Source organism: Felis catus, chromosome C1, assembly GCF_018350175.1.
Source record: "Felis catus isolate Fca126 chromosome C1, F.catus_Fca126_mat1.0, whole genome shotgun sequence".
NCBI classification, from domain to species: Eukaryota; Metazoa; Chordata; class Mammalia; order Carnivora; family Felidae; genus Felis; species Felis catus.
In genome coordinates this window covers 195,386,815-195,400,772 of record NC_058375.1, presented here as the reverse complement: position 1 = coordinate 195,400,772, position 13,958 = coordinate 195,386,815, and the positions used below count along the sequence as shown (strand labels likewise).

The 13,958-nt window shown below is 36.4% G+C and overlaps 1 protein-coding gene across 1 annotated transcript in view; it reads right to left on the bottom strand.

The window, feature by feature from the left end:
* The window catches only part of CPS1 (carbamoyl-phosphate synthase 1), a 127,945-nt gene that overhangs the window by 97,457 nt on the left and 16,530 nt on the right, over positions 1-13,958 (bottom strand). The window contains exons 2-5 of the mRNA XM_019838609.3: positions 7,978-8,087; positions 4,109-4,253; positions 2,495-2,584; positions 511-567 (exon numbers count right to left, since the gene is read on the bottom strand). Of these exons, the coding sequence (XP_019694168.1) occupies positions 511-567; positions 2,495-2,584; positions 4,109-4,253; positions 7,978-8,087 (402 nt within the window). The remainder of the gene's footprint in view (positions 1-510; positions 568-2,494; positions 2,585-4,108; positions 4,254-7,977; positions 8,088-13,958) is intronic.

The window sequence follows — 13,958 nt, the reverse complement described above, 5'->3', positions numbered from 1 at the left end:
AATAACAGGAAAAGTGTTGCACACTTTCTAGTTTACATCTTTCAGCATGCCAGCATTCAACTGAGGCAAAATTATTATGCACCTGGTTACCTCCTCCACTGGTCTCACTGTCACATGAGCTGACTTATAAAGGCCTTGACTCACTGGGATAGTGAACACCCAGTGGGCACTCAATATCCTGCTGCCAAGTGAATTAATCTCAAATCCATTCAGCAACAAACATCCCAATCAAGTATTAAGTCTGAAAAATTACATTAGAAATAGTAAAACAAGATGACAGAGGACCAAATGACAGCAATTGGCCAGATTTGCTCTTTCATACTGTTGGATTCCCTGAGCACTGAGAAAAATATAATATTTAAGTTTATATAGAGAGAGTATAGTATATATACTATTTTTAATTTACATATATAAATTATATATGTATATATAAATATACATACACATATATAAAGAATTATATATACACATATAAAGAAACACAGGGTTGGCTAAAGATGATGATCATACCTTATCCCGAATTATTTTAGTCAGCATTCTTGTATCCACTCCATAAATTGCAGGGACCTATAAGAAAGAAAATTTGTAGTGACAGTGAAATTGGAGGAAATAAGATCCAGCATATTGTTTTCAAGTTACAAACTTAGCATCATCTATCTTCTTGAGCAGTAAATAATTTCCCTACTCCTTCTTTACTCTGACCCAGGGTGACTGTGTTGTCAGAACACGGTAAATTGCTGTTCCAGTTGGGAACAGGACTCTGAATACCCAGGACCTTCCACAGAATAAAAAAATGAGAAATTCTGAACATCAATCTTCTGCTATAGTTTCGTTTCTTTTAACACAAGATGTTAAAGAGGCAATGTTATATATTTATATTATTACATGCATTTATATAGATAAATAATGGATTTGTGAACTGCAGAAGCAATCTTATGTAAATACATGCAAATCCATGTTTTGAGCCAAATGTTCCTACTACCTACTACACACTCAACACATTTTTCTGAAGGTGCTTGCTAAGTAATCAGGATGTAATAAGTTTGCCCATCCTATTAGGAAATCAGGCAATACCACCATTTGTTTTCTTTTCTTTGAGTAGTTTGGATAGAGACAGATATGGTAAAATAAAAGGGCGATGAGTTAGGAATCCGAAAAATAAGTTCTAATTTCTTTTCCACCATTTATTTCAGTGATGTTTGAGCAACATGTTTTTCCTCACCTGTACATACATAGAAGGAAGTGAACTGATTACTCTCTTAGACCCTCTTCTACTCTATTCAAAGTGCGTTTTTTTTTAATTTTTTAATGTATATTTATTTACTTTGAGAGAGGGGCAGAGAGAAAGGGGAAGAGAGAATCCCAAGCATGCCCTATGCTGTCAGTACATAGCCCCACAAAGGGCAAGATCTCACCAACTTTGAGATCTTGACCTGAGCCAAAATTAAGGGTCGGAGGCTTAACCAGCTGAGTCACCCAGGCACCCCTATTCCAAGCACATTTTAAAAACAAACTAACAAGTCATGAATTAAGTTCTTGCTCAAACTGTTAGTTCTTACGCAGAGCAGCTGTCATGTCAGTTCCCTAATGACACAAAGGAAACACTAGAGCGAGGGTCTCCTCAATGACCATTACAAAAATTAGTTGTCTGGGTAAGGGAAGTAAATTCAGATAATGGTTGAGAATAAAATAGTAGTAATTCAGGGGATGACATAAATGCTTTCTTCTCCCTTTCAAAATCTAGAAAGAATGAGACCCAGGAAGCCAAAATTAAGATTTCTTGATTTCTCAGAAAGGAGCAACATTTAGCCCCAATACACAGATGCTCATTGGCGTGGCAGAGCTTTCTCGGAATCATATTCTGCCAGTTATGGGCCCCGCACCAATCCAACAAAAAGCAGCTCCAGCAACACTGGAGATGAAGCCAAATATAGCGGGTCCCTTAACTTTAAGTACATCTGACATTCAAACCAGGAGAATCCTGTTACTTTATTACAAAATAATACTTAAACTAAGGAAAGTATAAGATAACGTTTTTAACCCTTTTCACGTACTACTTCAAATAAGATTATATCTATTTATGCGTCATAGAGGCACAACGTTTAAGCTAAAAGAAACTTAACAGCAATCTGTTTATGCTCTCATAAGAGTTAAAGATTTAGAAAGTGTGGTATGGTTACACGACCTGCACAAAATCACACAGCTAGTTGATGGTAAGGCTGGTACTAAAAGCCATTACAGAAATACATACCGTGGTCCTGGGTAAAAGGGGATGGGAAAATTAAGTGGCTCAAGAATATAGAAAATTCTAAAATTTTCTCTAGCCCCTTTCCTCAAAGAGAAGTGCTACCAAGCATGTGCCACCTAGTGGATTACACTAAAAATATGTGGTCCTCAGGGTTTAGAAGAGAATTGGTGAGAGAGAGAGAGAGAGAGAGAGAGAGAGAGAGAGAGAGAGAATTAGTCCAGGCAGTGCAGCCTGCGTATTTCTCACCTTTTCTTCTTGTAGCCACTGCCCAAGACTCTTGTTAGCCAGCCAGTGGTGGTAGTCATTGCTATAGTTCAGAACCAGCAAACCTGCAACCTAGAAACAGAGTTGTTTGAAAGGCGTGACCACGAAATATTACACAATTCTTGTGACTTGTCATAACAGTTTTCATTTTTTAAAAAAGGTTTATTATATCCATTGATACAAGGCTTAAAATCCTTGGGACTTGAAGGAAAAGGAACAGGATCAACATTTTTCTCTTAAAATACATCACTGTTGCCTTAATTACCATGTTGAGGAAAAGTCTTAGCCCAGTTGCTAACTCCTGTCCCCGACTTCTCAGCACCCTGGTACCTTTTCTACATGGAATTTGTCAATAATCTAGTTAATAATCATTTGTTTAATGTACATGAAGAATAAATAATTTTTGGCTACATTTAAAGGAGACTGAGAAATATGGGGAAAATTGTGAGAAATAGAATTAATCTAAATGATCAGTCCAAGTCATTCAAAAATAGAGTGGCAAAAAAAACAAAAAAGAATGCAAACATAGAGCGATTAATTTGGAGTACACGTTTTTTAATTGTTTATATGGTCCACATTCCTAATATTATCCAAATTTATTTTGATTAGGAAATCTTAATGTGTTTACTTTTAAAATGGCATACAAGTTATCTTTTATTCATCCTCTAAATAAGATAAGATTAAAAGGCAAATAGTTGATACAGAGTTGATTACCAAGGATCTTTTAAAGGGTAATTCATCACTATTTCTTGCAGCATAGTTGTCATTTAGACTCATAACAGCATCTTTCCAAATTAAGCCAAGTTTCATCCAAGGCATTAAGAACAAATGCAAAGTGTCATGAAAAATGAAATTCAAAATAATGTTATGTTAAAAATTATTCTCATATACATAGGAATAAGGTTGAGAACATGAATTTAATGGTTTGTACTACAGTATTAGAGAGAAACTTTGCCCACCCTAGATTCTTAAAAATAAATCAACTATCCCCCCTTCAGTTGAGACTTCTTCTTTTTTTATGTTTATTTACTTATTTTATTTATATTTTTAAATGTTTATTTATTTCTGAGACAGAGACAGAGCATGAGTGGGGGAGGGGTAGAGAGAGAGGGAGACACAGAATCTGAAGCAGGCTCCAGGCTCTAAGATGTCAGCACAGAGCCCGACGGGGGGCTCCAACTCACAGACCATGAGATCACGACCTGAGCCGAAGTCGGACGCTTAACCGACTGAGCCACCCGGGTGCCCCTTATGTTTATTTATTTTTGAGAGAGGCAGAGTGAGAGTGAGCAGGGGAGGGACAAAGAGAGAGGGAAACACGGAATCTGAAACAGGCTCGACTCCAAGCTGTCAGCACAGAGCCTGACGCGGGGCTTGAACTCACAAACTGTGAGATCATGACCTGAGCTGAAGTCAGATGCTCAACCTATTGAGCCACTCAGGTGCCCCAAGACTTCTTGTTTTTTTTAGAGTAGACTCCACATCCAACATGGGGCTCAAACTCACGACCCTGAGATCAAGAGTTGCATGCTCTAGCGACCGAGCCAGGCAGACACCCCAGATGGAGACTTTTTAAATAGTCGTCGCTGGCACTACCTTAATTCCATCAGACTCCAAATATTTGCTGAGTCCCAGTTCATCCAGGGCAGTAGTGTCAGGGGCTCCACCATTCCCAATAATGGGATTGGCCATGGTGAGAATCTGTCCCTTGTAGGCAGGGTCAGTAAGGGCTTCTGGGTACCTGAGTAAACACGTCAAAAAATTACCAACAAAAAAATGCACGTAACTACAAAACTACAACATACATACATGCTCTTAACTATTGAACCCTTGAAAATGACAGAACATGAGATTAAAATCCTGTAAACCTGCTTCTAGATTTTAGAAAATCTAGAAGATGAAAATGTATCCCATGATATGACTGATATGAAAAGACAAACTGATTCTTTTTTTTTTTTATTTTCATTTGAGTATAGTTGACAAACTGTTGCATTAATTTTAGGCCTACAACATAGTAATTCAGCGTCTCTATGTGTTATGCTCTGCTCACAAGTGTAACTACCATCTGTCATGACACAAGGCTATTACGGTATCACTGACCATATTCCCTCTGTGGTACCCTTTATTCCTGTGACTTATTTATTCTATAACTGGAAGCCTGTACTTTCCACTCTCCTTTACCCATTTTGCCCTTCCCCCACCCCTCTTTCTGGCAACCGTATAGTTTGTTCTCTGTACTTGTGGGTCTGATTCTGCTTTTAAAACAAATGGACTCTTAAGTACTAAGGCATATTCTCATATAATTTTCATTCCCTCAATTTCTTAAAATTTTTAATTCCTTACAATTTCCTTCACAGGGTCTTCATTGTTTTTTAATATTTTTTTAAGTTTATTTATTTGAGAGAGAGAGAGAGAGTGCATGCACACAAGCAGAGAAGGGGCAGAGAGAGAGAAAGAAACCCAAGCAGGTTCCACACTGTCAGTGCAGAGCCCCACGTAGGGCTCGAACTCACGAATGGTGAGATCATGACCTGAGTCGAAACCAAGACCCAGACGTTTAACCGACTGAGCCACCCAGACGCCCCATAGAGTCTTTATTTTTTAAATATTGTTCTATTTAAAGTTTGCAGATATCCTGAAGTTTCCACTTGTCTACCAGACATGAGTCCAAACTAATACTTACTGTTAGGGCCAATATCACCAAAATATTAACTGTCAAATATTTTTAAGTTTTTTAAAAAATATCATTTAGGAAACTGAAGAGAATCCTTATTACATCAATGGTGGCTGCATGGGTATATATGTTTATTAAAATTCACTGAACATTTAAAATGAATGAATTAATATCTATACCAGAATTAATAACATAAATGTAGTAGGTTTTTATTTTAAAGTCCGGAGAAAGGGAAAAAAAAGATTGCATGTATTCTATGAAAGAATTACACAATGAAGTTGATTTTTAACATAGCTTTAGAAAAAGGTATATAACTTGGAGTTATTATCAACTTAGAAAAGAAAATCAACCCCACAAAAATTGACCTCAAGCACTTCTGACTTCTAAATCAAAAGACTCCAAACAACTAATTTAAAGTACTGATGTGGAATTAGGGAGGAATGCATTAGGTCTTTATTTGAAAATTAAAAACACATAAATTCTAGGGGCGCCTGGGTGGCTCAGTCGGTTAAGCGTCTGACTTCAGCTCAGGCTGTGATCTCACAGTTTGTGGGTTCGAGCCCCACGTCGGGCTCTGTGCCGACAGCTCAGAGCCTGGAGCCTGCTTTGGACTCTGTGTCTCCCTCTCTCTCTCTGCCCCTCCCCTGCTCTATGTCTCTCTCTCAAAATAATAAATAAAAACACATATACTCTCATTTTTATTATATATATATACATATATATGCATATATATCACTCTTATTCTTAGTAGTAAGGAACATTATTCCAGTAAATACCAGGTGTTATCTATAACTATTCCATGCACTGGAATCTATTGCAAGTGTGGCCCCCTTCTCGCATTTTCACTTTCTGTAGAATGAGTTAAACCAAATCTTTCTTGTAGATTATTAGTGAAAATGAATGTAAGTGCTAAGGGGGACAGAATCAACAACCTTGAAACCAATACAGTTCAACACAGGAAGTAGTCAACATAAATTCTTCAACCCCATCCAGACAAGCTCCTCCCAGAACTACTTTTGTCAATAGAACACTTAGTCTTTCAGCTCAGCAAACCCTTAGGTGACTAGGTGCTCTCATACTTATCCACACCTCCATCAGCTAATTTCTCAGATGCCTTTCACCTGTCAGGAACTGCCAATTTTTTAACCAAGGCTTACACGCAATAAAAATGCATTTCTTGAAGATGAAAAACAAAATAACACCTTTAATTACCAACCACCTTACTGAGTGAGCCACACAATGAATGAAAACAACAGTTCTCAATGGAAAATAGGGTCCGTGGACTAATCTACTAATGAATGCCTTTTCTTACATCAGAAACATCTTTAATTAATTTAATTTTACTTCCCTTTCTTCTTTCTCTCCATAAAAGAACTGGCCATTCCCTTTAAACATATGCTTACAATACTCTCCAGTAAATGAATAAATACAGCTTGTCCTAGAGAACTGCAGCATTAGAAGCAAATTAATCCATCAGGTCCTGTTTGACTTTTGTGATGTGACAAGATTTATTACCCATAATCTATCACAGAGAAGAAAACTCTAGTGCCCTCCATCATTCTGATCTATATTAAACAGTTGTCTGTTGGCAGGTATATTAACACAGCTAGTAATTAGTGCTGTCGAAAAGCTTAAATAATTGCCTGGTGAAGCAAAACTTTGCAAACAGCTTTCATACACTGTAATTTAATGTTCTCACCAGTGGAACTATTTTAAAACCCATCTAATATTCTTTATTTCAAACGGAGAGCCAAGAGTTTAGAGAAGAATATATGTTAATAGTATAATGGAAGTTTGGCCAGTGGATAATCTCAATATCCATTAACTCAATGTGTCCGTGTCTTTATAAGGTTAACTGAATTTTCCCAAAGAATGTATTAAATATTCTATGCTATAGAAGTTTAGTCCACCGAGTCTCTAATGGAAACCTCTTGAAACCATCTGGTCATATTTTTTAAAGAACTCATATGTTTTTTTTTAATCCCAACTATAAATTACTATCTAATCCAGCATCCTCATTTTTGTATGTGGAAACTATGATTCAGAAAGGTTAAGGGATTTTCTCAATATTGTATAACCAGTTGTCATTGAAGTTTAGACCAGAACTTCAGCCTCCTGGTTCCCAGATGAACAAATATTTGTTGGCTAGATAAGAACAGCTACGTGATTTCTGTAGCAGCTCTTATCTTTGTTGCTGTATATCTATTAGCAGATCTTAAATACTAAGTTGGGTTTCAGTTGACAATTTTGAAAATGTCAGATCCATGAACCTGCTCTCCTTTTGATTGCTTCAAGAAAATAAATGTACCTGTTATTTCGCCTTTCTTATTACAGTGTGAATTTACATAGAATATCTAAGAACTGTCTCAGCTCCTTACAGTAGTTCATATTAGATGTGCAAATCTGACTCTTAACTTCACTGAAGGAATGACACTAGAATGAGATACCTATCCTTTTCCTTGCTCCATACCTTTCCTTGCAGAAGCCACTTACTAATCTAACACAACCTGTCACCTCGGACCCTAGTTTTCTAGAATTACTTGTATTCCTTATTTCCAGGGTAATACCAGGGTCCATGTTCTCTTTCATTTACAGCAGCAGGGAGGAGTTTGTGTCCCTGCCTTCTTTCCGGGATGGCTAGACTAGACAACATACAGGCTCAGTGTGATGTCAGGACAATATGCAATCTTAGCATAATGTGATGATTTCAACCTACCACCATGAGTAGGATCATCTCGTTATTCCTCTGCATAAAGGAAGAATAAAACCTTGTCACACGAGCATTACTCACCCTGCTAGGCCAGTATTAAAAACCACTTCACCAGCAACAGAGGATGGATGGCCAAAGGAGTAGCCTTTCATCTTTGTTCCATCTTCCAGGACAATGTGTGCTGTCTGTGCCTAAAGGAACAGATTCACGAATCTTAGCAGAATACAAAACACGAGGCACAACTAGTTGAAAAATATCCAAAGATACAATACGCAAATGTATTAAATAAATGTACAGTACATTTGATGAAACCGTACTGCCTATATTTGGAGTTGCGCTCCTGTTCCTTGTCACTTTTCTTCAAACCTGTGGCTCTTGTCACTGGAAGGTGTTTTATTTTGTTTTGCTTGAAAGAGGAACTGCAGCATGTTGATACATTGTATATTCCGAATCTACTTGTAGAGTTACTGACAATCCAAAAATATTTCAGTTGAGCTGAAATGCTATGTGTCTATCTTTTGCCCCCTTAATATTTCATAGCTATGCTCAAGTATAGCTTTAAGGGTAGTTCATGAGTTTGCAAAAACATTGCATATTGTACCAGACAGCTCATCATCACTCTGAGGTTTAGAGCTAGAAGGAATATTCAAGATTATCCATCAAATTGTGTTCCAGAGAACTCTTGTATTTGATTTCATGCTCCCAAGGCCTGCCCCTCCACACTAGCTTTATGGTCATAAAGAAGCTGAAACCTTATCGCTCTATTAATACTGACACAGAAGCAAGCACTATGAAACATCTAAAAATAGATCACATTATATTTTTTGGTAGAGTTAATGATATCCATGTCTGGTTCTCTTTTTAGAGTCCAAGGCATTCTAAATTTGATAACTTCACCATGCTAATCTTTGAACTAGCTTCTGTAAATTCTTGGCTAAGAAGACGGACAATGAGGAAACTTATCTAAGAAGCAGACATTGGCCACTCTTCAAAAATACCCTAAATTCTATTGTTGAAACAATTTAGGTCAAATCTCAATTTCCATAAAATTCAGGGAAGAGAGAAATGTGTTAAACTGTACTTTGCAATTCAAAATATAGACTCTGTAAGAAACTACAGGACAAAATAAGTGAAACATGGTTTTAAAAAATAAGATGAGGAAAAACATCTCTGCAAGAATTGAGGAAATTTGATTAATTTTTAGCATAAATTTTTAAGATTGAAGATGGCATTATGCTTTTATTTAAGAGTGTTTTTCTTAAGATATACACTGAAATGCTTAAGGATAAAATAATTTCCTTCAAAATATTCAGGGGTTAGGGCAAATGGGTAGAGATATGAAGCAAATTCAGCCATGAGTTGAAATTGATGAAGTAAGGGAGATCAGTGTGCAGGTCCTTCTGCAAAGATTAAGTGCGGCCATTAAAGAGAAACATGAATTCTCTACTTGCTTTCTCTTACATTTTTAGGACTGGACTCATAGCGTCTAACCCTTTTGCGCCCTGCTATCCACACCCCCCCCCACACACACACACCAACCTGGTATATAGCTGAAACTCAGTAAGTGATTTCCAGACCTCTGTTACTATATTCCTCTAACTTTGCAACAGGCACTCAGTTATTCAAGTGCTAAAATGGAAAACCCTGATTATTTTTCTATAGAAGTCTTCTCTGTAGAAATACAATGTGCCTTTTAGGTACAAAGTCCACAAATCTCTGGCCATTGGAATGATGCTCTTTGTATAAAGTAGTGTTTGATCATCTTTAAACCAATATACCCTGTGCCTAAATATTATTTATGTGTGGGTATGCATACACACAAAATATTTGCAAGCAAAATATTTTAGTATTTCCTATTAAAATTGATATGTTTGGGGCACCTTGGTGGCTCAGTCAGTTAAGCAGCTAACTCTTAATTACAGCTCGGGTCATGATCTCACAGACCCTGGGGTCAGGTCCCGCATGGGGCTCTGTGCTGACAGTATGGAGCCTGCTTGGGATTCTCTCTCTCTCTCTCTCTCTCTCTCTCTCTCTCTCTCTCTTCCCCCTCCCTCCCTCCCTCTCTTTCAAAATAAATAAATATATTAACTTTAACAATATTTTGTAAAAAAAGAATTTTCTTTAAAAAAAGATTCTTTCTCTCCTATACCCCTCCCCTGCTCTCTCTCTCTTTTCCTCTCTCAATAAAATAAAATAAAATAGACATATTTAAGGTATTTCTCTCAACCAGAAAGTTCTTGTTTTTAATTGGAGGTACTATGCATGGATTGAAAACACATATTTCTGAGAAATGTGGACAAAATGCTGTCTGCACATCTTATATGTGTTTCTGACTATGAGTGAGTGTGTGTGTGTGTGTGTGTGTGTGTGTGTCCATAGGCAAAGTTAGCCAAAAGAATATTGTCCTTTACTTGGCGTAAAAATTACCTTTGAGATAAGTTTTTGTTTTATGTATAGTCTTGGAACCAGTGTTCGAGATCTCAAGCTTCATACTTTACCTTTGAATAGTTATCATTTATCTTCTCAGCAACTAAACTAAAAAAGCTTTTGGAATTACTGAGCACAAAGGAAACCACAATGAGTAATTAACGTAATATGAGTGATGACAGGACTTCCATACAAGTTCTGGATTCTGCTTCTATACACAGGAAGTCAGCTTTGCATGTCACTTTTTCTAACAGCATGATTCTCTTATCTCGCATTTCATTTCAATTTGTCAACTATTGTTTATTTACAACTCAAGACCCAGGTGGAGGATTTTAGGAAATAAGAGTGCTAAAATTATTACAAGCTAATCAAATGTCTATGGTGATGGTTCTCAGTAGGGGTATTTTTAATGGGAAAATTTCCCACATATCTCTGACATATTTCACTAGGCGAAACTCTTTGGTCCAAGTAATGAAAATTCACGGTCAAAAAAAAAAAAGTCTTCTACTAAAAATATTTTCTGTTCTTCAGGAAGTCATGTGTAACCTACATGCTTTCACAAAATGGAAGGAGGGAAGCAAACATTTTCCTAAACGATATATAACTTTGATAGAACTTATAATAAACTTAGTTGGCAAAATGAGGGCCAACTACAAATTTCCACTGTTTTCTATACACCAGTTTATCTATCATACTCTAAGCCCCACCTGCCTAAAATATCATCTCTGTTTTCATTTTTCTTTCTTTTCTCTTCTCATCTAAGAGTTTTAAATTTTCTTATCTCTAGGTTAGGCACCATCTAATTATTTTAAAGAAAGGTAAAAATTAACATAAGCAAATCCAACTCCTGCTAGCCTGTTCCTACAAATCTATGTGGTATTTTTCTTTCTCTCTCCATGGGACTGGTTTCCTACTTTGCTTTCAGTCTTTTAAAGATATATTTGAGGAGACATTTACTGTTGCCCGAAATAGTCCCTGAGATTCTGTTCAATATGTCTTTTTGATCCTTTAATTATATTTTTTGTTCTTTTTGGCAGCTTTTATAGATCTTCCAATCCTCTTTGTCACTACACATTACATTGTTACAAGGCTTCTGTTTATTGCCTATAGTACCCTTTATATTCCACTTAACTACATGGGCCTCTGATGAGTCTAAAATGATGAGTGCCAATTGACTTATCTATGAATTGATAGAGGAACTCTGAACAAAGAGCTATTATTTGGAATCCCCTCTTCTAGCTAATAGTTCCCCAAATGCTATTTCATTCCAATGAGTCCAAAAGAAATCACCTTGTTACCATTATACAATATTTTAGTAGCCTCAGTCCTAGTAGAAAGATGTCCGTAGCCTAGAAATTAGATGGTAACATTAAGTGATAATTTAAGTGCTTACTGCCAGAGCACTTTAATACTTTGAATGCTAAAAGTACAAAGGAAACCTTATTGAAGAGAAGCCTATACACTCATAGAATGTCAGTAATAGTAACCAAGTATAAATAAATATGAATTCTACTAAGCAAATGACCTCTATCACAACATGGTCTCTGTGTGTTTAATAAAAATGTATATGCCAATAATACCATTTAGACATTCCGTTCAAAACGTCATCGAGCTCCTACCATGTGCCAAGTCCTACCCTAGTCTCTGGAAATACATGGACAAATGTCCCCAGGCATCCCCTCTAACAAAAGGACTAGATATGTGCATGAATGCACTTCTTTCTACAAAGAAGAAACCTCAAAAAGAATAGCGTTGATGCACCTAGAGATACAAAGATACATAAAATATCCTTTCCTTCAGAAAATGTCTCTTTAATACAAGAATTCACCCTTCCTTTTCCATCTATGCTTTAAGTAATAAAAATTAAAATTTTACAGAGGTGCCTGGGTGGTTCAGACAGTTAAGCATACAACTATTTTTTTATTTTAAATGTTTATTTATTTTTGAGAGAGAGACAGAGAAACAGAGCACAAGCAGGTGAGGGGCAGAGAGAGAGAGGGAGACACAGAATCCAAAGCAGGCTCTAGGCTCTGAGCTGTCAGCACAGAGCCTGATGCAGGGTTCCAATTCACAAACCTGAGCCAAAGTCAGACACTTAACCGACTGAGTCACCCATGTGCCCCAAGCATCTGAGTTGATTTTGGCTCAGGTCATGATCTCAGTTCATTTCGGCTCAGTTCATGAGATCCAGCCCTACTTTGGGTCCTGCACTGATGGCATGGAGCCTGCTTGAGATTCTTTCTTCCCTTTCTCTCTCTACCCTTCCTCCACTCTCTCTCTGTCTCTTGCTCACTTTCTCTCTCAAAATAAATAAATAAGCATTAAAAAAGTTAAAATTTTACGAAAGAAATTCATGTCAAAGTTTGAATATAAAGTCCAAAATGTAAGGACTCCTTCAAGTCTGTTCAAATGTCATCCATGTTCTTGGCGAGACCTACCTTTACCGTTCTATTTAAAATTACAGTATAGCCCCCAGTGCTCTGTTTAGTCTTTCCTTCCTTTATAGCAGTCATTACCTCCTAACATATTATCCAGCATCTTATTTATTATCTACTTCATCCCACTAGAAAACAAACTTCATGTGGGCAGAGTATTAGGTGAGCTTCGTTCACTGGAAAGAAGTAGCCAACATCATTAGTAGTTGATCTAAAGACAACATCAGTGCCTGGCCCAGAGTAGACAACTGTTTAATTTTTGTTGCATGAATAAAGACTCACTGAGTATAAATCGGAAGAAAATAACATAATAAAATATTGGAAATCATTACCATTATCATCATTATTATTCAGTTTTTAGTTTGTTCAAGGTATGAATTTAAAAATAAGCAAGTACTTGTTTTGAGTTGCCTTTTCAATATGCTTAACTAAGTATGCTTTTCTATAATACCTTTAGTCTTATAATATGGAGATATTCTATATGCTAACTAACTAGAATTTAAATAAAAACTTGAAACAAAAAAAAATGTGGAGATATGGTGTTGGGAAAGAGATGTGAGTGGTGTTGAGGGAAAAGAGGGTGAGGAAAGGAAAAATCAGTGGCTAGTTATACCCGGATATGCATGCTGAATATGTGGTATATAAGTGTACAAACCCATGTTGTGCTGAGTTAAGACAAATATCATGATAATTCAAAACAAAAGATCATTTGTATCAATTTACTAGGCATTTCACATGAAAGAACCTGAAAGCGCTTGAACTACTTAACAAACTGTTTCATTCCCTATTTCACTTTGTAAATATAGACACAGAATGAGAAAACTCTCCTTACCTAGTATATTCTACAATATTGGTGGTATGGGAAGAAAATACTGTTTTATTCTATTTAACTTTAGGATAATTTATACAAGTGAATCTTGAAGAAAAATTATTTTATGTTTCTCATATTATTCTCAGATATTAAAAATATGAATTTGCTGAAGCAAATTCAAGCAAAAGGTCTAAGGTGAACTCAAAGGGATCAAAAGTTATTTTGAACACTGAAAACTATTTACTCCTCGATCACCAAATTAGTTGAATAAACATGTATTATTATCCACCTTGCTCAATTAGAAATTGAAGTCTAACTTGCTCTTGCCTCTTTGTTAATCGTTGTAGAGCAATACAAGCAAGCAATAAATTCTAAAGCGAGTTGAATAT